Below are 26,535 nucleotides of genomic sequence, written 5' to 3' on the forward strand. Positions count from 1 at the left end.
GCAAGTGATTGACCTTTCTCTGGCTCCTTAAGGTTTCTCTCCCTCTCTTTCTCCCTCCCTTCCCACTCTCTGAAAGTACTGTATTTTGTTATGTAAAATGTACATTTTTTTGGCCCAAATTTTTGAGGGAAAAATAAGGATGTGCATTATACATGGGTAGTATTGATTCCATATCTATATAAATGTTTTTCATTCTTTTATTTATGCTTATGCATTAAGAGTATAATGCATAGAAAGCAATGATATCCACATGTTCAAAAGTTAATGCCAAAATTCCTTTACAATACAAAAAAAACAAGTATCTAAATAAACAAATAACCGGAATTAAAAAATGAAAATGAAACATTGGGCCAAAATGTGGGTGCACATTATATATGGCAAAATGTGGTAAATAAACAAAATCTATTTTGGAAAGTGCAATAAAGAAAAACATTCCCACTAAGTGTCTGAGAGAACAAACATCCGGGCCCCCCACCTCCGCTGCGGTCCATTCCCACCCTCCCATCCAGTCTTGCTTCCTCCACGGCCCAGGTCCTCGGGGGCCCGGGGACATCAACACAGACAAGGCGGCGGAGCCCTCCTCTCCCAGGCTCACCTCGCCGGGCCTCCAGGGAGCGGAGGGCCAGAGAAGAAGAGGGGGACGAGAGGAAGAGGGCCGGGGTAGCAGGCTGAGGCCTCCCTCTGAGGTGTCTATCTGATACCATCCAGTCTATGACAGAGAAAAGACACACCCCCTATTCCGCCCAGCCTAAGATTATGCAAAACTGATACATACTTTGTTCTCCTTGAGGGCTCGTATCTTGTCTTCCAAGTCCTGGAGGATCCTATCTTGTTCACAGAAGATGCTCAGTTTAACCTGTGAGCAAGAACAGGTTGGAGAAGGCCTGGGATGAGGAGCAAAGGGTGCAGCCTTGGGGTGGAATCAGAAGGCCTCTGGCTACAGAACCGTCCAAACCCTTCCTGCAGCTGCCCACCCCGGGTCTGGAGATGGCAGGTGGCAGGGGAGCAGGCCCGCCACTCTGCTCACTCACGTCAATGTCACTCTCAGCAATCTTCACCGGCTTTAGGCTTCGATCTTTGAGGAGGTCCCGGCCTGTCATCTGTGAGGGGAACAAGTAAAAGGGGATTTAACTGCAGGATTTGGGATCAAAGCTCAGGAAGGAAAGTGAGCCCCACGGTGGGTCAGTGGCAGGTAGGGTCACGGCACAGGAGGGGCAAAACCTCAGGCACTGCTTGCTTTTATTTTTCAGGCCTATTTCATTTTAGGGGGGGAAAAAAAACCTTTTCAAGATTTTAGTGGCACTTGTAAATTTCTCAAATTAAAGGAAATACAGAGGTTCAAGTTATAGTATCATCAACTGAGCAGCTTCTATTTGCGCAAAATTACTATGAATCTTGGAAAATTTGCCATTAATAAGAAAGAGTTTTGCTACTGAACCTGGGGTCAAACATCTAGGCCAATGGGGTGGCCAGACCAGGGGGAACACACAAATCTGGACATTGCCAAGCCTTAGCTGGAGGGAGTCTCTGAGCAGCCCGCCTCCCTACCCGAACTATCTGGGAAGAGGATCTGGCCAAGGGAAGAAGGAACCTGCCTAACTCCTAGCTGGCGTTTTCAAAGGACCCTGGATAAGCGAGGGTAGGCCGTACTTGTGTAAGTTACAAGTTACTCTGTCCTCTCAAGAAAGGAGACCACCAGGCAGGAGACAAAAGCCACCCAAACTTACAGGCGGGTGGGAGTCCACATTTCCCGCCCTTCCCTTGACCCAGGTGGCAACCTGCCACCCATCTCTCACTGACCCCTGTGAAGCTTAACCCTACGCTGTAGCCCTTGTTTTCATCTCCCCCAAACCTCCTTGCCAACAGCTGTGTAGGAGGGGGGACTTCTACACAGATGTGCCGCCCACCATGGCCAGGCCAGGGGCAGGAAGAGCCAGGCTGAATGTGCCCTGTGTAGCAGAGGTCGCCTTGCTGAACTCTACCTTGCAGATCTGACCAGGGAAAGAGGGTGTAGCTAACCACGGCCAAGATTGGTAGTGTGTAGCACGCAGAGCATCCCAGCGTGGACGGACAGATAGCTGCTAGAGAGATGGCCCTCGCTTTCCCCCTACTCCATCTGGGAGGTCCAGGAAGTTTGTGAATGTGAATCAGAAACAGAAATACATTGGCATGCATTCGCCTCAGAACTCAAGCTCCTCCCATCCCCGTGCCCAACTGTCCTATACTCCCTCTCCTTGACAGTCATCATTAGCCAAGGGCAAGTTCAAAGGAGAATGTCTTCTCCATCCATGCCTTGGCCTGAGGACTGAGCCTGGCTGTAGACCTGCCCCCACCCATTCCTGCGCTCCCTTTGGTTGCACAGTAGAGGGCAGGGACCGCTGTCTCATTTATCTTGGTGAAGTCAGCCCTGAGCATAAGGCCTGGCACACAGAAAGGCACTCAGCAAATTCTTATTGCATTGCGGTGGGCCAAAGGGAAATGCTTGTGGGTCAGTGCTGCAGACTTCCTGGGAAAAACAGTACTCCAGCCAAATTCCGCTCCTCAAACTGACAAGGTTATGTGCACACAGTCACGGAACACACTGACAACAGCAACAATCCACGAACACACAGGCTCTGTCAGGGCAGAAGCAGAGAGGGGGGTGGAGGAGCTAATGCTTGTGAACCTCGAACAGCTGAACTTCCCAAGCAGGAATTGGGGCTTCAGACTCAGGGAACCCAGCAGGTAGATGCAGGTGAATCCGCACTTCGCACCATCGTCGCCCTCAATAAAACAGCGGGCAAAGAGCTTGCCTGCCCTCCAAGGGGCTGGCACTTGGCTCATTTCCCAGGAAGGCATCACTTTCAAAGTGAGATATGCTTTGGGAACTTTTCCTCCCAGCAAAGCTCTTCCCCTTATTTCGCTGACAATCTTTACAAATGACGTGTTTTCGATACTAAAACAGCAAGGCAGAGAAGCTAACAACATGAAGCCCGTTTGCCCAGCACCACTGGGGATCAAGTGAGGCGTTCCACGTAGAAAAGGCATCCAAGAAAGCCGAATCATTTAAACTTTTTGGTGGAAAGGTTACTAAAAAGCATGCCCTTCACTGCCTTCACAGAATGATGGATATATACTCAACATACCCCCACTTTCTTGGGGGGATGAATCAGTCATTATTTAAAAATCAGTAATACAGAATTTCTTAGAAGCTTGTATTTAGGGCTATTTGCGCCCCTTGATGAAATGCTCCCAAATTTCTGTGCTTTTATTTTCATTTTAGATTGACACGTAATGTTTTTTTTTTTCTTTCTTAGGATATTAGCACTCCCTCTTTTCAAAGATTCCTCTTCTCTCCTATGAATGTGCTGCTTTGAAGGCGCTGAGAGCTAGGAATCCACACGTGGCTGAGTCTGTTGGGAGTAGAAACTCAGCGCAGGCGACACACTTGCTGCTTCCCCCATCTCCCCCCTCCCGCTGGGCTCGGCGCCCTTCAGGGGGGCTGCTCCCACCCTGTGTCTCCCACTGAGGGCCTTAGCACATCAGTGAAATGCTCTGTCTCCCCTTCTAGAGGCTAACCTAATTAGGGGTGACTGTGCGGGCTGTGACCTAGTTTCTCTGTATCCTCAAAGCCCAGCCAGGGCCCCTCGCACTGAGGATATTTGGGAAACGTTTGCTCAGTGAGCCTGTGAATGTGACAAAACGAGGCGAGCTGGCTGCGCTGAGACCTGCTCCCGTGGAGTGAAGGCCACGGGCTTTTGAGCTGGGCTTCGAGATTGTGTGGACAAAGCTCAGAGGCCCTGTAAGCTCCTGACTTTGGTTCTGTCCCAGAGAGCCGAGGCTACCAAGGCATACCCGCAAGCAGTGTATTACATCTAATTTTCCTTTTAAAACCGTGCTTTGTGTTAGCAATGCTTAAATCCATTTAAAACTTCAACAATGGGTCCCCGGCATCACTTCACCAGAAAAGGTGGAAGTCATGGGCACATCTCCCTTTGAAAGAATGTCTGCATCAGAAAGGAACTGAAGGCCCTCCGGGCACCTCGCTCTCCTCTCCCCACACCCCCAGATGCCTGTCCTCTGGGCCCAGGGCGGCTGGACACAGCACGCGCTCCCCAGCCCGCAGCCTCCCTAGGAGTGCAACAAGATCTGGCGGTGTTGCCGGCACTGGGTCTGCATCAGCCAAAGCGGGGAGGGGAGGCCCCGTTCTGTTCTAGTCCAGCTGCAGACAGCAACACTCTGCCCTGAAGAAGAGCCCCCTTAACCCCGGGTCCACAGTGGGATCTGAGGCCACCCCAGCTCCTCCAAGGTGAGCAGGAGCGACCACTCCCTCCTCCCAAGAAACTCATGCTCAACTGCCCCGACCATGCTGGTCTCTGTCTAGGTCAGGCCTCCCCATGGAGGCAGACAAGCGAGAATGGGGACACGACACAAGCTGGCAGCAAGCTGGGCAAGCCCCCCACCCCCGCCCCCGCCCCCTCGCAGCAGCACACGAGATGGAGGCACAGAACAGCACGGATGAGAGGCTCAGCCTGGTGCACCAGCCGACGTGCTGAGGGGGCTTCGACAGAAAGGAAGTAAACCGAAATGACTTGCAGGAAGCCTGGGGGTGGTCAGCAGAGCCCCTGGTTAAGCAAGTGATGGAATCGGCACTGAGCCAGAAGCAATGGAATGGCCCCGCTTGAAGACACAGATCCGATCATCTTACGCTTCTCCTGGGCCGACAGCCCAGTGCTGACTTCTTCAGCACTTTGTAAAGCACGTTGATCAAAGGTTCATTATTTTTTATCTGTTCCAAACAGAAAGGCAAATACAACAAAACGTAACAGGTAAGACATCGAACAACACTTAAAGGAGCCAGAATTTGGGGAACCGGCGAGGGGAGCCTTAAGGAGGATGTGTGGCGGTGTGACTCAGTGGCGGGGACTCAGTCCTCTTACACAGCTTCCCAGCTGCTGGGAGCTTTCTGAGGGTCCTCTGTGTGGGCTGGTTTACGTGACAGCGCCGGGCTCAGTGCCCACTTCATTCTAGGTTCTGCCGCAGAGGGCGACGGGGGACTGGGGGAACTGACGGGAACTCCTTCGCCCTCCCTCATCCCCCCCACCCCACGCTGTGAGGTGCTGGGTCTCTGCTCTCGAGTGGGGCCATCACTAGTGCCTTGGACGCCCCTCTCCACACCTGCGTTGCATCTAAATAACTATTCTCACCAGTGATCCCGTTGCTCACAGCTCCCGTGAGGGGAGATGTCCTCACCCGCTCTGGGACTGGATATCAGCCCTGGCCTGAACACCGGAATCTCCAAGGGACTTTATCAACTATGATGCCTGAGTCCCACTCTAAGAGACTCAAATGTAGTTGACCTGGGGTGGGGCTTGAGGCCCCCCACTCCCCAACAGGCTATCCTAACTGTGCAGCCAGGATTAAGAACCGCGACTCCGAAACTGGCTCTCAAACTTGATCATGCTTCAGGATGACCTGGACGGCTTGTTACTACAGGGATGAGCAAAGGTAGCTTTACCGCTGTGAGTAACAATCTTTTGAGTTAATAAACCTATTGTAATAACCATAACCTGCACGTCATTTCCATACGAATCACTGTAAGCCCATCCCTGAGCACAGAGCTGCCGGGTCCCCCCCTGCAGAGGTTCTCATGGAGCCGGTCTGGGGCAGGACTCCAGACTTCGAATTTCCGGCAAATGCCCAGGTACTGCTGAGGCTGCTGGTATGGCAGCACACTTTGACGGCTGTGGCTTTGAAACAGCTTTCCCAACCATGGCTACACTGGAGACACTGAGGGGGTTTTGTCTGTCTGTCTGTTTGTTTGTTTGTTTGAGGAATGATACCTGTGTATTATCAACTAAATCAGAGCCGATAAGGGACAGGACCCGAGCACCGACACTCAGTTAAAGAGCTCCGCCGGTGTTTCAGTTCACGGCCACGGTCAATAATCACTTCTCCAGAACAATCTCTTCTCAAACGTTAGTGCGCTCAAACCACCCCCCGAAACTTGATTAAAAGAACCCCCCCCCAAAAAAAACCAAAAAGACAATTCTGGGTTGCCATTTCCAGAGATTCTAATTCAACAGACCCCACCAGATGTGCAATTATTTATTAAGCTCCCAGGTGATCCTGAAGTAGGTGGTGTCTCGGACCACCACTTCAGAAACTCTGCTCCAGGAGCTGACCCTGGAAACGCATCCTGAACACAGAGGCCCTGACCCCAGGCTTGAACAGTCAGGAAGGGTCTGGCGGCCAGGTACCTGCGGCCACCGATGACCTGATCCTCACCAGGGACCAGAGTCTCTCTGGAGCCGACTGCAACCTTGCAACCGACTCTGCCTACAAAGGCGTCACCGAGCAGCTTGCAGCCCCCTGCCCCCGCCTCCCCACCCCAGCCGTGCTTGGGAGCCACATAAAAACACACCCAGCTGCCAACAACAGCGCAGCCCACCCTCCCTCTTCAGACCCAGCTGGGGGTGCAGGGTCCTGCAGAGCTGCTCTTCGATGCCAGAGTACAATTCAGCGAATACACCTTAGGGGCAGGCGAAGTACATGGTACGTGGAAGAAAGAAGGCAGGTGTGCAGTGAGTTGCTGGGTTCGAGTCCCGGCCCTGTAATTTTGTAGACGTTACATCTCTGAGACGTGGGTTCACTGCCAGGCAGAAACAGGTGCTTAATCCATGGGGACTCCTTTCCACCCTGGCAGCGCCGAGTAAGATGCCAGAGAAGTAAACATTTCCAAAAAGACGTTAAACAGAGCGTCTTCTAAGACGGTGGAGCACACCTTGGCGGGCTCCCTGGGCACACAGCGGAAATGCTCGTTTCAGGAAGAAAAACTCCTGGCCGTGGGGTGAAGCTGACACCACCCACTGATTCCGGAAGCGGAGCGTCCGCTGATGGAGGAGACGATGGGCTCTGGATCCTTAAGTCTGTGGCCTTTGGGGCAGGGACAAGGGGACTTTAGGCCAACCTGGTGGGGCTGGAGAGACAGTCCTTCTCCAGACAGGCTTACCTCCTTGCTCTCCTCACAAAATCTCAGGAGGGACCTCTCACAAGAAGCTGGTGACAGTGGGACAGTGCCTGTCACTCTCCGCACCCCGAGGCCCATTTAATTGTGTCTTGGGAGCCCCAGCTAGGCTCAGTGTCAGCTCATTTTGTCTAGCATGACACAGGAAGCCAGTGGGCCTCGTGGTGTTCCTGGCCAGCTGTACATCCCCTGCATTGCCCCCCAGGCCTCAGCGGCACCCCAGCCATGCAGAGTTCACTGTGACCTGTGGTGGCCCTTTTGAAAAGTCTTTCTTCTACTAAACTGAAACCAGCGTACTTGTGGCTACTCTCCACTGTCTTAATTCCCCCTTAGGGCCACAGATGGCACCCGGTAATATTTCAGAACTTTACAGCCTATGTTTACGTCTTCCTCAAATCACCCTCACCTCATGCCCTGGGGCAGTGCCAGCCAGCTGCTGTGTTTCTTGTCTCTGCCCAGTATGCCCTCCCAGTAAGGACCCCCTGCCCCCTCACTCCAGGGGGAGGCTAGGCTGGGAGAAAATAAACTTGGATTTGCAGGTGGCTGCTTTCCCTGGCCATGTGGAGGCAACCTGCACACTAAGGAAAGTAGAACGGTGACAACGTGGCCTGAGCCCTAGAATGTATATCCCTTCGTGGCCTGGCAGGTGGATGTGGATTTTAGACACCTGCACATAAAGGCATCCCACCTATACACTCCCCAGCCGTGGTTTTCCAGGGTCCTCGGCTCCTCTCCTTTGATTCTAGCCCTTCCTCCCTAGTCTGGACCCTGAAATGAGACATGCATCTAGGTACGCTCTACCCCAGCTGGTCAGAGCAGAGCAGAGCAGACCGCTGCCTCCCTGATCTGAGCATTGCGTCCGGTGGAGGGAGGCAGGTGGGTGGGGCCAGCCTTCTGGCAGCCACGCCAGACTGGTGACTCACACGCAGCACAAACCCCAGCCTCTCTTCCCACACAGGCTGCTGGCACATTTATCTGGGGGACCAGTTCTGAAAGGAACCACACACTGGAGTAACAGCCACAAGACCAGGGAAAAAGCTTGGTATCAACACAGCTGTTTTTCATGGCAAACAGTAACAACTTCCAATTACTAATGTTCCAGGCACATATGGCCCCTCGCTAGTGACACGCCCCAAGGATACACCTTGCATCTGTCACACCGAACCCATTTCCTGAGAGGCATAATGACCCCAGCTGAGTTCCACACAAAACCCAATTCTTCTGGGTCCACAGTAGCAGAAGCAGCATTTCAAGAGTCTGGGAGGCAAGGTTATTGAGAGCATGAGCTTCAGCGTCAGAGCAACACCCAAATACTGACTCCCCAGTAACTATTTATGGAGACACTCAGCTCTCTCAGAGCTTCAGTGCAGAACCGCCTCCCTCCCAGACCCACTGCAGGGCTCACACGCTTATCAGCAGTAAAACCCAGTGGCCGGTGCTCATCACACCCTCTACTGTTATTAGGCTTCTGTTGGCCGTTAAGACACGGAGACTCCAGGCAGGCTCTGCCCCGCTATCCCGTGCCTCAGTTTCTCTCCCTCTAAACTCCCTTTAACTCAAATCCCACAGTCTTGAAATAAAAGAAAGCTGAGCTGGATCTTTCCTCCGAGACCGACTATGCGTTGCACTATCCCATACAAGCAGGAGTCGGAAGACACACATTCCCCTCCTCTGGCCCGAGGACTTCATTTAGATCTCTCGTGCGCTGTGCCCCAAGTACTACAAGGAGGGTTTCGTGGTACACCTGTGCTGCTGCTGAGCCGGGCCTCCGCCACGGCCCAGGAACTCGGATGCTGCAGGATCCTCCTGCACCCACTGCACGGCCCCAGAACAGGGGTGAGGAAACTGCAGCATGGAGACTGGAGGCAGGAAGGCCAGGACCGGAATGTGGCGGCACTCACAGCAGGCGGAAGCCGGGGTGTGGGGGGGGTGCTAGTGGACCTCTCCCCGGGTCAGGCGCGGATGGTGGGTGTGCTGGAGGGACCCTGCCCTACCCTAGCAGGGCACAGGAAGACAGGCCCAAGTGCACAGTTAGCCCCACTGCCACATTCGAGACTCTGCGCCCGAGGCATCACTACCATGCTCACAATACTCACTCACGCAAGGTAAACTAGAGAATGCCCCGCATCTGACACAACCCTGTTTTGCTCATGTCCAAAATCAAGTCAGACTTTTGTTCGCTGCACCTTCCTTCCTCAAGCCTGGAATAGAATCTGGGCCAAATGATCTATCGCCACCTCCCCCACTGCCCCAGCCATACCAGCCTCACCCTGGCTCCCCTCGGCTCCCTCTGTCCCCGTCTGGGACATCTCAGCCAACCTAAACTCTCTGGCTCTCCCACACACACCATCTACCTGGAAGCCTTTCCAGCATTGTGGCCCTTTGACCCTCGTGACCTCAGTTCTGAGCGCCGGGCCACATTTCTGTCCACTTATTGCTGGTAAGTCTTTCATTTGGGTGTATTTCCTTTCCCCAACCCAGAGAGCCTTAATTTTACTCTTGCCTCTCCCCTAGGCATCTCCAGAGCTGGGTACACAGCAAGTGCGCAATGGAGACAGAAATTAACTACTTGATTTCTAAATGGGCCTCAGTATGGGGAGCCCCTCCACCTGCTGCCATGGGGCCTCATGTTCGTCCCCCACTTCTATAAGGCTGGATGACAATCCCCGTGTTCAAAACCTCTCCAGCCAGGTACACAGGGGGCTGGAGGAGGCGTGCCCCTGTGGCAGTCCCCTGAGTGCCCTCCCCCAGCCCCGCACCCGCCCTCTTACACCTGCAGTTAACTAAAGGTCACATTCCTTCGGTCTAGTTCATGGCTCAGGCATAAGAAGTGCTTTTCACAGTGGGAGCTTTCGGAGCACCGTGAATGCAACAACAGCAGCTCTTTCAAGCAGAATGCTTCTCAGTTCCACGGCTTTTTCTTTCTCGGGCTCTCTGGGCTATGGAGGCTGATCGAGAGCCCGAAGCTTTATCACCTATGGGGATGGACCAGTGATCCCCTCCTAAATGGGGATGGGAGGTGACGGCATTCCCCAGAGCTGCATAATTCCACGTGGAACCTTCTCCCCCAGTGACGAACAATCCACTGACCTGCTTTGTGACCAAAGACACACATCAGTGGTGCCCAGTGAATCAAACTCCCACCCCTCCCACCACCCCGGAGGTTTTGCAGAAGCAATCGGTTATTATTTGCAGGGACCTTTGGGTTCTGACCAAGGACAGGAAGAGATCAGAATCTTGTGGCCTCATTCAGTAAGACAGACACCTTACAGCAGAATTCACAAGAAACTGAGCCCAGAATTTGAGGCCGTAAGAAATAAAACTCTTCTGATTCAGACAGCAGCCGTCTCCATTTGGGATCCTGATTTAATCAGACCTGCACTGTGTTGGCTTGCGCTTGGCTACAAAGGAGCTGACTCTCTCGAAAAGGTGAGTGTCCAAGGCAAGTAAGACCCCTGACGTCGCTTACCTTTAGGTCCAGGTACTCCAGGTCTTTCTTCAGCTGGAGGTAGGTATCATCGGCCTTCAAAGGAAGCAGAGAGAGAAAGAAACCAGTTATGGACACCGAGAGTTTCCATATCATGAGGCTCCATGAACCATGTACATGGCACAGCACCCGGGACAAGCGGCCATAGCAGATCAACACATCCAGGGCGACAGAGGAAGCGCAGATGTCTCGGTGCAGCTCAGAGCCCCCTCTCAGCATGGTGGAGCTTGCAGGTCATTGTGGGGAAAGCCAGCTTGTCCCCTCATTAGCTAAAGGGGACAGTTTGATGGAAGGAGGGGGACAGCAACATCCCACCAGAAGGCTGGGACAGCAATGCAACTGAGGCGGCGGTGACCTCCTGAGACGGGACTACCGAGTTCTCCCTGGAAGGGCACCTGGTACCCCTGAGCGTGGGTCCCATCGACTCCCCGTCCTCCAGTTTTTGTCATCAAACCTTGGCACTGGGTCATTCACATGCATGAAGCAAAAGAACCCCCTGATTGGTTAGATAAATGCCTAGAGGAGGCAAGGAGATGACCTAGGTGGCCCAGGAAGGTCTCCTTAGGGCCTTGGGTTTCAGGATGATAAGCACCAACAGCCTCTGGAAGTTTCCTGGAGGTCTGGGCCTCCTTGCTCAGCAGAGAGCCTGTGTGGCCAAGCCAGAGGCTAGCCCACCTGTTGGCCTGCATGGTCTCCAACAGCCTGGGGAGTTCTTCAGAGTAAGTACAAGGAAAATCAAGAATAAGGAAAATCAAGAATAAGGAAAAGACTGCTTCCCTAGAATGTGTGCCCCTGTGTCATAGACCATGGGAGCTAACTGTGAGGCAGAGGGGCGAGAAAACTTAAGAAGGGCCATCCGGGCACTACCTTCTCCGCCGAGTAAGGGAACTCCCAGCACAACAAGGTGAGCTGCAGCTGGGAAGGGTCCCTGCTATCAGCTCTGACGTACAACACACACACAAAGAAACAACGCAAGACAGTCGGGCAGTGCTTTGCAGCATGAGAAGGCCAGAAGGACCATTGCCAGGGACTCTAGTGTCTTATAAGATCTTATCTCTGTTCCTACGCTGTCCCCTTACCCATCCCTAGTTCCTTAATCAGCCCAGTCCCCTGTAGACGTTCCACAGCAGAAAGAAGGACAGAGCAATGGTGTGAAATCACCAATAAATCAATGTTATTAAATAAATGCTATTTAAAAATCACCTAAATTCACAACTTAGGGTTTCCGTAAGTGTTCCCTCATATTCATGTTGCTCAATACATTTCCCAAGTCCCTCAGGTCCCACTAAAACAGGGAGAGTAAGAAGGCAACAATCCCATCACCCTCCCCTCCTGTCTTCTGCCTACTTCTGTGCAGCTCAGAGGGACCAGCCTCATCTGGACCAGCACCTTCTTTAAGCTGCTCCAGATGCTGGGGTAAGCAAACTGCCTGGACAAACCCCACATCCTGGGAAGTGTAGAACACTGTGCCGGGCAGGACCTGGGTTTCAGATGTAACTGAGGGATCCCAGACAAGTCGCCTCCCCTTCTCGATTGACTGCCTGTTGTGTGCTGCTGGCTCCTGTTCCCCCTGACCTCCCCCAGGTCACTGCCAGGTTCTAGGAAAAGCAAAGCAAGGCTGCTCTGTCAACCAGCAGGACACTCTGCCTTCTCCCTCCAGGCTGACACACACCTTTCGGCATCCCAGGCGTGCCTCAGGTGGCAACAAGGACGACAGCCAGCACAGCCCTTGGACATGACCACACACACCAGCCTGCCAGTCACTACTCACAGCCAAAGAAGCCACAGTTCAGGTCCCGCCCATCACATGCAGCCGCCTCCCTGGCCAGGTGCGGGCCCCACCACTGCTGTGGCATCTGGCAACAGCATCCAGAAGCAAACAGGCAGGGAACGAGGGAGAGAGCCAGCTAGCCAATACAGACCAGTGCATGGGCACGAGGGAACACAGGCCATGTGTCACGCCCTTGCCCCCGGGATGGCCCCGACCCTGAGAGAGCCTACCAGCGCTGACCTGGCAGGTGGGAAAGGTCAGCTGGTGCTGCAGTAACTGGCCGACGGCAAAATTTCGCACACTGGCCAACTTGGCCTGGTGCCGCCGTAACTGGGAGAGGAGCAGTGAGAGCTGCTCCAGCTGCAGGTGTGCAGACACATCACGAGGAAATTAGCCACCGCAGGAGCACGACGCTATAATGACTCTTCGCCCCGTGCCGGGGCAGCACTGATGTGACACCGTTAAGTAATCACTGCATTAATTCTGTCATTAGGACAAATAAAGGCACTGCCAGAAAGGGGCTGCAGAAAGTACTTTTTTCAGAAAACAGCGACCAACAGTGCCCCTCACCCAGACTCACACTTTGAAGACAGTTAACTAATCAAAGCAAAGACCAGGAGAGGAGCTAACAGGACAAACGCAGGTGGCTGGAAAAAGCTGCCCGAGAGAGAAGGAAAGCCCACATTCTCCTCCACTTCCCCGAGCTCTTCATCGGATCTGGGAAGGACCCAGTGCTGGCTGGGTGACCCTGAGCAAGTCCTTCGGCTTCTCTGAGCCTCAGTGTTCTCATCTCTAAAATGGGGGTTGACAGCTGCCCTGCAGACCAGAAGTGACTGGCTCAGGGGGAAACACAAATGAGAGGAGCTCTTTGCGGGCTGTACAGACCATTCACCTGGAGGGGGAGGTGAAGCCCTGCTTACCGATTTTCCGTGTAAACTGGGAGCGCTGACGGTGTGGGTCATGTAACCCAAGGAGGGCATGGAGCGGCGGTCCACGTGAGAGGAGCTCTGCAGGCAGGAAACGAGACGTCACCCTGAGGGCCGGGCGAGGGGGCCGGGCAAGGGGGCCTCTGCCACCCACCGCCGGGGCAGCCCACCGCACGCCACTGCACCGCCCTGAGCCTCGCTCTTCATCTGTGAAATGGGGACGTGCACCTCTTCCCTCAGGTTACGGCAATGATAAACTGTGAAAGCCCCCGAAGAGTTCCAATTTAACCCTTGGGTTAAATAATTAAACTGATTCAACACTGACAGCTTTTCCAGGCTTCCAAGCTGCAAGGAAGCAGGTTCCACTCGTGTGGCAGTTAGTGCCCATGCAAGTTAGTTCCTAACACCTCAAAAGGTCTCATCTGTGGACACCTTCCCAGCACCTGCTTCTTAGGGTTGTTGTAAAGAGAAAGTGAGGCCTTCAGCACTGCCCCTGACACCTGAAAGCACTACATACGTGTTACCTATGATTACTGCAAAGTGCTCAAAGGTGTGTTTGAACCAGCTGAGGTTGCCGGCGCCACGATGCTGGACCCCAGCAGCTGGGCAGCACTCGGAGCCTCACCTTGGTGGCATGGCCCCACGCCTTCCTGGGAGAACTCCCCAGAGAGATGTCCACACTCCTCCTCTGGTCAGGTGGCTTCACAGTGACCCTCTCTGCTGGTGTGTGTGGCCGCCGGGGCGGGAAGACCCTCGGAGGCCCTGGGGGAGGGATGTCCGAGGGAGACGGAGGCACTGAGATGGAGCGGGGCACCTCCAGCATGCTCCGGCTCCGGCCCTGGTCGGTGAACTCCGGGGAGCCCGCAGCGATGGGCGCCGTGGGGCTGCCGTGCCGGAACTGCTGCCGTTGCTGCCACTCGTAGAGCTGCCACACGGTGCCGTCCCGGTGGGCCCGGCGCTCCTCATTCGACATCTTCAGGTGGCTGGCTCGGTCCTGGGCGTACTTGTAGTCACTCGGCAGGTTGCGGGGAGGAGGCGAGGAGCCCCCCGAGGGGTGCCGGGTGCTTCTGGGGAGAGTCTGGTAGTTTTCTGGGAAGGACAGGGACTGGCTGGGACCCTGGCGAGGAAGGGTGTGGTCCAGAGGAAGGCTGAGGAGAAAGAAGGACAGGTAAGATGACTGGCAAGGTGTGCCAGGCTTTTGGACACACAACTAAGTTAACGTACAAAGCCAGGCAGGTGAGTGAACCCTGTAAGAACCCCAAGGGACCATCAGAGCAAACACCCAGGACTTTCGTCTCTTGGCAGAGAACTCCAAGACCATTTTCCCCTGTCAGCCTCGGAGTGCCACCCTCCACCGGGCCAATGCGACTGCCCCACGCCCATCACTCCGCGTACAGCAGGGTGGACCCTGCCTTCTCCCAGTGACCCGAGTCAGCCCCTTGGATGGGTATGCATTTTTTTAGGGAGAACATCACAATTCTCCAGCTCACCAAGACGTACCCTCTGCCTGGTATCCTACTGCCAAGTTCTAGAAATTCCTAATGGAAGTGGCTGGTACCAATTCCTTTCTTTCTCTATTCTCTAGTCCAGGTAGTGATTAATGATGCCCCTCATGGCCGACAACTTTGAGACAGATCTTCCTCACTAGTTTCCACACTGTACACAGTCACGTGCTCAGACCCAATCACTCCCATGCTCCATAAACTTCAATGGCTCCCCACCGCTTATGAAATAAAATCTCAAGCCCTGCACCTAGTCCTCACAGCTCTCAGCATCTGACCTCGGCCGGCCCTGCAGTCCTGCTGTCTTGTCACTGCTCCTCCTACCGGCCCAGCAGGTAAGGAGGCCCTCTCCCCCAGGTGTCGCCCTGTAGCCTGAGAGCAAGAGCCTGCCTCTAGGCCTGCCCCACTCCTACACCCCTGGGCAACTTCTCGTGGTGGGAAAAGCAGAGGCAGTCTGACCTGGGGTCGCATCCTAGCTCTCACCTCCACTGGCTACGTGACCCCACTGCTCTGAGGCTCAGCTTCCTTCCTTGTACCTTGAAGACAGAATTACTTGTCTCATCAGGCTGTTCTGAAGCGCCCACAAGACAAGGCAGAGAATGTGGGCTCCGCGCCTGCTGCACAGAAGACACTCGACCAGCAGGTGCTCCGCTCCCCCCTTATTCTCATAACATTGTCCTTTCCTCCCCTACCTGTGTGGGCTCCCCTCACCTTGTTCACCCCAGCCTCGCCCATCCTCCAGGACACCGAACCATGCCTCTCCCACAAGACGCCTTCTGCAATGCCACGGCCCTCGGGGGTCTTGCCCTGACGCAGTCACTGCATGTAGGGCCAGGAACTTTTCTGAGGTCCTGTGCTGCCATAACCGTCTCACACTTGCAGGACAGCTCTCTCCCAGCCAGCCGCAAACCCTTGCAGGGCGGGAACCACGTCTCACATTCTCTGGCTTTGTCCACGGTCTGAGAAAGTCCTGACACGTCACCAGCCCTTCAACAAACGCGCCAGCACACAACAGTGGATGTGATGGTGGAAACCACTGCCAACCAGCCATCTTGTTTTGTGAAGGAAAGAATCAGCAAAGGGCAAAGGAGAGAGTTTTATTCAGCCTTAAAAGTCAAACCTGAGAAGCAGCATGATGCTATAAAAAGAGAACAGGTGTCGGAATCAGAAGGGCCTGGCTGGAATCCTGAGTCTGCCTTATCAATTTTATCTCACAAGCTTCTATACAGCGCTTATCAGGAGCGAGGCATTATCCTGAGCCAGTGCAACTCAGCGTGGCCGGTGGACAGCAGCCTCAGCGCCACCTGGGCACTGGTGACAGGTGCAGGTTAGCAGGTCCTGCCTGACCCTGCCTCATCAGAAGCCAGGGGGCGGGGCCAGCCACCTGTGTTTTAACATCCTTATTGTTCTAAAATTATCTTGTTTTAAAACGGATCTCATTTAATCGCTTCCCGGCTCTGTCTTTGGGTGTCATTTACACCCATACTTTCCTCACTATAAAATGAGGACACTAAGAACTACTTGATAGATGTTGTGCGGATCAGAAATAGTTGCCATTTGAAAATGGTAGCTTTCTTCTCCCTTGTTATCATTACCTCCTCCACTACAAGATGTAACATTGGGACCCCTTCAACCCAGACTCGTCTAGTGTGTCTAGCTTGTTTCCTTGCCACTAGGTGGCAGGGTTTGCTGCTGATTTCCCAGAGTCACAGGGGGCCTGGTCTCAGGGTGAGGGCAGTAGCAGAATCCAGGCTGGGGGCGTCCCCTGGGGAGCTTACGACTTTATTGGCAGTTGTTTACTCTGCCTGAAGCAAAATGCAAACCATGCAAAGCATGTCCTGCCTGTGTTCCCAAACCCCTTCAGCCTGGCTCCGCAGCCCACTGGCACCTGCCTGTGCCCCTGTCAGAGTCCTACACAGGGCAGTGCCCCTAGCCCTCACCCCTTTGGGGGCAAGCAGGAAGACCCCAGTGCGATGGAGGAGGCCGGCACAGGGGCCCCCAGGGCAGCTTTGCTCCAGACAGCACGTCCCCTGGCCAGTCCCCATCTCCAGCCTTACCCCCAGAGTGCTCAAGGTCTCTGGCCCCCATCCCCTGCTCTGTGGCTCTGGGACCTCCCTATTCCAAAAGGCTCCAAACCAAACAGCAAACTCTGATACAGCCATGACAAAAGAGTCACATAAAAATGTAAAACAAAATTTGATAACCAATTACTTATTCAGCAGACACTCCTCACCCCAACTTCCACATCAATCATGCAGGACTTTCACCACCTACCCTGTCTCTCCCTGTAATGTCTGAATCCCTCTTCTCCCCTACCCTGCCTGATTATTTTACAACTCTGCATTAAACACGGGGGCAGGGTGGGTGGGTGGGGAGGAATAGAAACTAGAATTTCAAAACAACCTCTTAGAATGTGTTAAGATCCTAAGGGTACAGCAGTCTGTCCCCGACAAGGCACCATTCTACAGGTGTTAATGATGTGAAATAGAATACTGATCTCCAGGTACTGAAAGAGCAGTCAGAAATCACCCCTTGTGTGGTCTAGAGCCAGAATATGAGATCCTACCACAACCCTCCTCCAATTCGCGACGTGCTCCAGCTAATGAGGTCAGCAGTCTTAAGCACAGAGCAGAGATACCCACCCTCTACATTTCCAAATGGAGGAGGTTCCCTATTAAGCAGCCAGATCCACTCATAGCTTGACTGTAAGAGATTTCAAATATATCTTTAAGAAAAAAAATAACCCAACTCTGGGAGTGCAAGGTGCAGCCCTTCTGAGACCCAAGTGAATGATCGGAGACGCAGCACTTTGCTTACTCAGAGACTGACAGCTTTCTTCTCAAAAGGGCAGGCCCTGCTCTGCCTTCAAGTCCTCACTTTTACTTTCTAGCCCGCTGGGAAGTGATTCTACCACTTGACCGAAATTCCTCTCACTGCTCGCTCAACAAACCTCCAAGGTCAATGAACTGCTTTCCTTCACAGGCCTAAGGTCCCCTGCCCCTTAGATAAGAACGGCTCCAACGCCCATCGTACCTCCTGGGTCAGCCCAATACCTTCCCCAGCCGCCTCTTATCTCCTGGCAGTTGACCCCTCATCCTGTAGCTCCCTGATGTGCACCCCCATGTACCCCTACCCCAAATACAGACCCCTGTGTGTAGCAGAATAACTCAGGTTTGTGAGCTGCCAGAAAGTTGTGCAGAGACATTTCGTAACTAATTCCTTTCTAATGGCATTAGCAGCCACACAGTTTTTGGAATTCCTTTCTGCACCCTCCTCTTCCCGGCCACCACCATTCTAAAAAATAGTGCCCCACCAGGAGACACCTTCCCATGCATATCAATGGCTTTCACGGGCCTTCCAGATTAAATCCAAACTCTTCAGTGGGAAATGCAGGCTCATCAGGGTCAAGTCCTTGCCCTGCCTGTGTGCCCCTACTTCTGATTTCTCCTGCTTGTCTCTCCCCTAGCCAGTGCCATCCTGACTGCAGTTCCTAAGAGCTGTTACACGTGAGAGGAAATGGCTAACTGACCACGTGTTCTCTTTGACCACACTGTCTTCTAGGCAGGATCCCTCTTCTGCTGCCAACTTCTAAGTGTTGGGGTACCATCTGCCTGCTCATTGCCCCTGTTTAGCATGTCCAACCAGCCCTCAAACCTCAACATCACAATCCACATCCAACTGCGTACCTAACATCTTCCCTTGGGTAGCTAATAGATTTCTCAAGCTTTTATGTCCAAAATGGAAAGCCTGATTTCCCCCAAACTTGTTTCTAAGCCTTCCCCATATCCAAACCACCCACTTATTCAAAATCCTAGGGATCCTCCTTGTTTCTCCCTTTCTCTAATCCTGCACATCTAATGCATTGACAAGCTTTGCTTGTAAGACTTTAAATCTATTTCTTCCTGCTTCCACTGTCACGGTTCCACTCCTACAGTAAGCTCCTCCCTAGATGTAATCACACTGCATCACTTACCTGCTTAGAACCTCCCTGTGGTTCCCCCGGTTGCTTTTTCAAATAAAGTCTGAGTCCCTTACATTGGAATACGGGGACCTGCATGATACAACCCCAGCTTTCCGACCTCACTCAGCAGTGAGGTCACCTAAAACTACCTAGTTCAGCACCAAGAGGAGCAGCTTCCACTCCCCACCCCCACCACACTGCATCCTTGAGCAGTCGCTTCCGTTTTCACTAAGACACAAAGGTGAACAAACAGAAGGGACACCTTGCCAGTCCCACGTGAGAATGGGAAGTGACCTTAGCCACAGCACTCGAGGCCTTCCGTCCCCTGGCCTGTCGCACAGCGATGCCCACCGATTGCTCGGGGCTCCTCTGTGATTTCTCCACCATCTACCCTCCCAGCTGCCCTGCTGGACCAGATTAAAGAGGTAACGCAACCATGGATACACAGCACGCCCACACACTGGAAAAGAGGCCCGGGCTACTCCCCCAGGGGCGCTCCTGCCTCCAGAGCCCACAGGCAGCCAGTCTGGAGCTCACGGCAGGGGCGGGGAGAATGAAGTGTGACCCTTTCCCGCATGTTTATCAGGCCTGTGGCAGACTCAGTCTGAGTGCCAGCACCTCCTCTGCGGCCCTTCCAGCCTGTGGGGAGCCTTCTGAACACCCCGTGGCTTTGCCATCACCTCTGCAGTCGCAGTTAGTTTTACAAGCCTGAGGATGCTGAGGGGGATTTGCTATTTTCACCATGAAGACAAGACAGTGGCTTTGGGGACAGTGGAAGCTGGATGACCCTGAATTCTTCATGTTCATAAGTGTGTCCTAATTCATCCAAAATTATTATAAAATACAAACGGTGCTTTGCAATTACAAGGATACACGCACTCTAAATAACTGGCGACTGCCTGGAGGAATGGGTATGATAATGCCTAATGTCAGCAGCATCTGAGTGCTACTCTGTGTGCCTGAACTTAAAAATGGGTCTGTACCTCCTCCAGTTTCTACTAGTACTTCCTACCAGTCCCTCCCGGATGCAGAGAAGGAGCAGTATAAATGGAGAAGAGGAGCCACGGCACTCCCTGGGGAACGAGGAAGCCCCCTCATATTATCTCCTGTGGGCTTGACAGGCTCCCAGACCCGGTTCTGAACTCTGGCTTTGCCACTTATCTGTGCGCTCTGGCCGGGCTCCTTTACTTCTCCCAGCTTCTCCCTTCTCTATAAGTTGGGACTCTCGCTCCCTCCTTGCAGGAATGTTACAGGGGCTTTTGAGGATAATGGAGGTAGAGAGATGAAGGCCAGTGTTACCCGGCTTGGGCTGGTGAAATGACAGCTGCTATTGTTTTGTTAGGATGTTCATTGGTAGCAGTGACCTTGAGTCTATTACTGACCTCCTGCCGTCCCCCTTCTGGGACTTGGCCCAGTGCTCCACCTGGGCCAGACTGCTCTTCCTCTGGCTGTGCTTCTCATGGCTAGTCCTGGGAGGAAAGGCCCTCTGGTACACGCCAGTCCCGTTCTGCTCTCCTGGGCCATATGCAATGCCATTCTTCTCTGCCCGCTGGGGCTGTGCCTGCTGGCCTCTCGAGCCACCAGGTAGATCCACGTACAGAGCATCCTCCTCGACTGGCGAGTACGGGGACCTGGACTTGCTCCTGTCCCTCTTGCCCTCCACTGGGTGGGACCGGTACCGTTCTTCCTCTTGCCCCCGCCCCTCGAAGCCAAAGGAGTCCTCGTGGCGGCGATGAGGACAATCCCTTGAATGTCCAGGTCCTATGCGGCCACACTCACGACAGGACTCTGCATGGTTGGCCTGGGGGACTGCCTGCCGCTCCAGCTTCTCTACGTCCCTGTAACAACAGCAGTATATTCAGTCCATTCCAGGTAGCAGAGCTGGCAGCCAAGACCCCGCCCAAAAAACACACTTTACACTTAAACTCCCTCCAGGCCTTTGTATGGGCTGTTCCCTCTACCTGGACCAACTTTCATGCCCAGCCCCTCACTCTACCCACTTAATCTTCTACTCCTTTGGGATCTGACTACAATGTCACCTCCTCCAGAAGCCATCCCAGCCACATTCGCCCAGTCTAGATTGGAACCTTAACTAATTCCACTGTCACACTAATTGTACCGGATCATAATCACATATTTATTCCTCTAGAGACCATGTAGACTATGAATTCCATCAGGTAAGAGGCACCACCTTGCCCAGCATATGCTCAGAACATATGAGCAAAGACTGGTGTGGAATAGGTGCTCTGCAAAGACAACTGAACGAATAAGTGATGCACGTGACACCCTCATGCCTTTCCCTGTTGCTGTCTCTCCATATGTCTGGGGTGGTCCAGCTTGGATAGAAGGCTCCTGAGCCCAGGGTCTGTCCCACTGGCTGCTGACACAGCCCCAAGTACAATGGCAGCATAATTAAGGTTCCTCCAAGACAGTGAGCTGGAGAACAGGCCCAGCAACCTCTTTATATGATCATTTACCTCATCAGGAAACTGTTCAAACAAGAACCCACAAAAACACTGACCTAACAATAACAATAATTCTCTGCAGGCCCAGAGAAAATAAATGATTTTCCCAAGATCACAGAGCTGGGAAAGAGTGGGGCCGGGCTCAATCCCAGGCAGACCGCAGAGCCCGTGCGTTTTAGCCACTGCTCTCTACTGCCTGTCCACGTGCATGCCCACAGCCTACATACCTGCCAACCTAGAAACTGTAAAGGAGAGGGGGTGGCAGGGGTGATAGGTCAGGGTGCGAAGGGCTTCCTGGGCACAGTGAAGTAGTTCTCTTTCATGGCCCATCTCCCACTGTAAACTGCCCTTCTCTGCCTCCTTGGGGCAGGGTCCTAGGTATGTCTGCATCCCCACTACCTGGTACCAGGGACACAGCAGCAGCTCCACAAGCTTTGCAGAGTTTAAACTGGGGAGGCAGATCAAGGGAATATACTCCAGCCCAGAAGGACCAGACAAATGACCAGGGATCCTTGGATGGGGCTGCCAGTCTACATGCACTCCTGGGTAGAAAGGTCGTGGTCTTGAGCTCCATCACTCCTCAAACAACCGAGCCAGAGAGTTCTCCATCTCAACATGAAAGCATGCAGTGGAAATGCTGCTGCATTTACATCTAGGTGGCCAGACCCCAGGTATCCGTGCAGCAACCTCGGGACCTCAGCCACCAGGGCAGAACCATCCAGTCTGGGAGCTAAAACTAAGTAAAAATGTTACTAGAAAGTGAACATACAATCCTTAACATGCAGTCTGCTTTTTGCTGTGTCCAGGCCTGACTGTTGGCCTTACTCTGGACATAGAAAACTGAGAAAAGCAATCACTCGTCTCACTGCTCACGTGCTCGTGGCTCTTCCATAAAAACCCAAAGCTTTGTGGGAAACAACAGCAACAGCAAACTTTGGACCTCCTTTCCTTTGTCACTAGGGGACATCTTTGCCCCCACCTCCTATGCCTTCAGGTAACAGCATTTCCATTTGGGGATCACTCTCCTCCACTCTCAGTCCATGTGGTTCGGGTGTTGCTGACTCTCCTCATCCCTGCCCAGCCGAGGCTCCAAAGTCTCAGTGATTGGTTGAGGGGCTGACACATGATTGAATCCAGGCCAATCAGACTCAGCCCTGGGACATTGGTTGGAGCTGGTCTTGAGCCGCTACAACTACATTGAGAGCAGCTATTTGAGAATAAAACCAACACCAAGGAAAGCAGACAGAGAGAATCCTTAACACTTGGCCTGAGCTCCTAGATGTAGCCACACCTAAAGCAGATACATGCTCAGACTTTTTGGTTGTGAACCAATAAATTCTCTTTCTCATCTCAGCTGGTTTGAGTTTGGTCTTTGTTACTTATAGTCAAAAAATTCTATTACGAATCATTTTATAACGACATAGTGAGATGGTAATCTCTGTGGGCCCTTCCATTCCTGATGTTTGGTGGGTCTATAACCTCCAGCAGTAGGAACATGTAGGAAATATCCAGGATTCCACACTTTGAGAAAAGCTCTTCTTACTCAAAGTTTATAAAGGGACGGCGCTGTTCCACAACGCACTCACTTTAGGCTTTAACCGTCTCGCCTTTCTTCCTCTAATCCTCCATAACCATGTCAGTGCAACCCCAACCAGCAGCAGTCAAGTTGCCTAAGCTGGCCTTTATCTCCTTTACTCTTTCTCACATTTGGGAAACCATCCTCGGAGGACGTGCTGAGGCCGCTGCCTAGAAGATCAAAGCTCTGGCTGCCCTCTGGGTCACCACCCCTCTCGCCAAGAAGCTGTGTCACCTGGTTACCCCACTCGTGAGGCCTAAGGAACTGTGCCTCCTCATTATTCACACCCCAAAGATAAACAGCACTTTGTCATAGAAGCAAGATTGTGAAACAAGTATGCCACCCACATGCATGACATTAGAACTGAAGGGAAAAGGGGCCCTCAACGCCAGGACTCAAGGACTGTGGTTCGCTGCCTCAGTGCAACCAATCGTCATGTGGGTTCTTCATTCTTTCTTAATCAACTACCACAGATTCACTGAGCACCCGCACAGCCCCACTGGGGGGCATGGAAAGTGGTAAAGAAAATCGCTGCCACCATCAAAGCCGGATGATCCTAACACCCAATTTAATCATGTTCACATTTATAAAGCGCTCATAAACTGACTGCAAATCATGGCGTGTGCCGGGCCTTTCTAACCTGGGAGCTGACTTACGACTGTACGCCTTAGTCCTTACTGGATGTGTAGGTAGAGGGCACACACTCTTGCATATGCCAGTACTTTCTGAAAATAAATTTGATAGGGAATGACAAACCCTTTTCTTCAGATTAACACCAGCATTTCCTGCAAAACAAACCTTTGCAGGGGTGTCCAACCTTTTGGCATGTCTGGGTCACACAGGAAGAAGAGTTGTCTTGGGTCACACATTAAATACACAAACAGTAATGAAAACTGAGCAAAAAAGGGGTTTTAAGTAAATTTATGATTTTGTGTTGGGCCACATTTGTAGCCATCTTTGGCTGCATGTGGTCCGCAGGCTGCAGGTTGGACACCCTTGCTTCAGAGGGTAGCTAAAAGAATCGCAGTCTGGCAGCTTTCTAGGCCCTAAGACTTGGGGTTATGAACAACTTCTAGTCCCGTGGCTGCTGACACATCCAGATGTCTTTGTGCCCAAATGTTCAGACTCGAGCTACAGATAAGAAAGAGGAAGGTAATCCTTCCTACCTTACCTGACCTCAACATCGAATTTACTAAGTTGCAGGCTATAAGGCAAACATGTTTTTTGGTTTTCTCCCTGTTTCCTGCATTCCAACAATTTAACACCCGAGCTCTCAAATCAGAAGACCTGTCACAAAACAGATTTGCAACGCTCGATTTAGCACAGTGATGGGCAAGAGAGAAGCACCCCTCGGCTGTCGAAGGCTGTGTCACTCAGAGAAGCTGACCATGCAGGGCACAGATGTGCAGGTCATTACTGTCACTGGAAGCACTTGGAATCGGTTACCGTTCAAAATGCAGACATTCCCGACATTCGGTGCCCATTTGGGAGACTTTGCAAGCACAACAAACCCAGAGGGTGTAGGAGTTACAGCCGGTCAGACCTGGATGCAAATTCTGGCTTCACCCCAGTAAAAGCTGGATGCCCCTGAACAAGTCCCTAACCTCTCTGTTGTGAGAGGTTCCAGGTTCCTCACGTGCAAAATGAGGACAGCAGCTCTGCCTTCCTGGGCTATTGGGCAGATTAAGGAGACAGCACACAGAACAAGCACAGCACTCACCTGGCACACAGTGCACCTTCAAACACGAACGCGCTGACTCCCAACATCTATTCCCTCCTCCCGCCTTGTCCCAATTTTTTCAAAGCAGCAATATGCCTGGCAGAAAACTGACATTTCCCAACCTCCCTTAGAACTGGGGGCGATCATGTAACATAGATCTGGCCAATAAGATGTACGAAGACATCTTAAAGTCTTTAATACAGAGTACACTTGTCTGGCTTAGCCAACCCTTCCCTGCCTCCTGCCTGGAATTTAGACGCTGAGCTGGAGAGCAAGGTAACAAAAACGAGAATGAAAGCCACCTGTTAAAACCTGAGTGGAAAGTAGGAGCCTGGGCTCCTGGTGGTACCATGGAGCTACTATACCAGCCTGGACTCCTGTTGTGAGAAAACTGAAACCCAATTTGAGTATGCCACCCTAAATTGGGTTGTGCTATGTATGACTAGCAGTCTAATGCAATCCCTGACTGCTTCGGGGGCTGAGATTTTTATTTGCAGCATTTGCACCCCACCACTTTCAGCACATCAAAGCAATGCTGTGTGTCTGCTTCGAGCAAATTCTCATTTTCCCCTGCAAGTGGGAAGAGAACATATCTCAGACCAGAGATACACTTCCTACCCCTTTTCTCCACAAGAAATGGAAAGGTAACATACTAAGCAATTGTGCACTGGCTTTCATTTTATTTTGATCCCAAACCTTTATCTCACCAGGAAGGAAGGAAGATTTCCCTGTCTCAATGCTAAATGCACACCCCACACATGTTACAACACATTCAAAGATGAGGTGGGCAGAGGGATGACGACCTGTAGTGGGGCTTGGCTGGACCTCTGTCCCATGGGCGGCTGCAGCCCTCCTGCCACCATCCCACTGGAGGACCCCTGCCCATTCCCTTCACCTAAAGGACCAAACTAGCAGCCCAAGAACCAGGGCCAGGCCACCAATATTCTTGGAGAGTATGGTCTGAGCCAGATCAGGCTGCAGAAGTCCTGTCCTGGGAAACCAGCTCAGCCTGTGTTGACAGATGCCGAGCCCTTTTAAGCTCAAGAGGATCGTGAGCTTAAAAGCCAGGACCCACCGTGGGCACAGTCCACGGACTTCCACAATAGACTAACGAGAAAGGGACTCAAAGTCTCTAGGGAGACCTAAGGCAGGCTTGCTCACTTGAATTAGTTCCTAGCATGTGTGGAAGAAAGTGGCTGGAGAGAAATGAAGACAGGAATTGGTTTCTTCTTTTCCCCAGAGTTAAATAGGTCAGTTCCCCTGGGACGGGGAAAGATACCTGTCTACCTTTCATGCTCGGCTCAAGAACAATAGAGGGCCTGGCAGCCCTGACCACACACTCCGTGACTCTCCAGCCAGTCCTCCCCTAGAGATGAGCAAGGCTGAAGAACAAGTGAAACCCCCATTTGTTCTGGGGACTGACAAACCAGACAAAGGAGAAAGGAAAGATCTATGCTGGCCAGCTCTTCTCTGTTTATTCCTGCCTGGAGAACCCCTCCCTCTTCCTCCTCCCTGAGCGAGGAGCCATGCTCAGCTGCCCCGCTGCCCCTGAGCTGGTCTGGAGTCTGGTCCATGCCGGGCCCACGTGCTTTCCACGTCCCTAGATGGTGGTCACAGTTCCGGGTCATTCATTTTTTAGTGGCCAATGCTTAGTTATTATTACCATATGCTGGATCCTACTGTGTGCCACAAACTGGACATAGCCCATCTGTAATCCCTACAGACAGCCTGCTAGGTCAGTATGTCAAGTCCAGAGAGGCTCACTCAGCATAAATGACCTCTGCAGTGGAGGGGGCGACGGCAGCAGCAGACACCACTGACCGCGCATGCAGGTGCTGCAAAGCCCCAAGTCAAGCACGTTATGTGCGTGACCTCTTCTTATCCTCGTACAAACCCACAAGGAGAGAGACAGCAGGACTCTTTCATTATAGGTAACGAAAGTGAAGCTCACAGAGTTTAACCGTCGGGCCCTGGATCTCGCCGCCAGTGACACAGCAAGACTCAAACCCCACCTGGTCTGACCCCGGAGCCCTGCACCTGGTGAAAACACACGTCCATAAATTACTTCTGCCACAGGTCCAAGGGGCTTTCCAACCTCAGGTATTCCTGCTACACTTTACC

General features: G+C 52.6%; 1 protein-coding gene across 11 annotated transcripts in view; it reads right to left on the reverse strand.

Moving 5' to 3' along the window:
- Positions 1-26,535, reverse strand: part of PLEKHA7 (pleckstrin homology domain containing A7) — a 208,471-nt gene that overhangs the window by 24,363 nt on the left and 157,573 nt on the right. For 10 of the 11 annotated variants that reach the window (XM_053673020.1, XM_037150583.2, XM_037150591.2 and 7 more), the window contains 6 exons: positions 20,036-20,491; positions 13,816-14,338; positions 13,185-13,271; positions 10,476-10,529; positions 1,032-1,100; positions 776-856 (listed from right to left, as the gene is read on the reverse strand). In XM_053673020.1, coding sequence (XP_053528995.1) covers positions 776-856; positions 1,032-1,100; positions 10,476-10,529; positions 13,185-13,271; positions 13,816-14,338; positions 20,036-20,491 — 1,270 coding nt within the window. The remainder of the gene's footprint in view (positions 1-775; positions 857-1,031; positions 1,101-10,475; positions 10,530-13,184; positions 13,272-13,815; positions 14,339-20,035; positions 20,492-26,535) is intronic. The other variant, XM_037150595.2, reaches the window with a different exon arrangement.

The sequence above is a fragment of the Artibeus jamaicensis genome, unplaced genomic scaffold (assembly GCF_021234435.1).
Source record: "Artibeus jamaicensis isolate MK-2021 breed Jamaican fruit bat unplaced genomic scaffold, CSHL_Jam_final contig_797, whole genome shotgun sequence".
Classification (NCBI taxonomy): domain Eukaryota; kingdom Metazoa; phylum Chordata; class Mammalia; order Chiroptera; family Phyllostomidae; genus Artibeus; species Artibeus jamaicensis.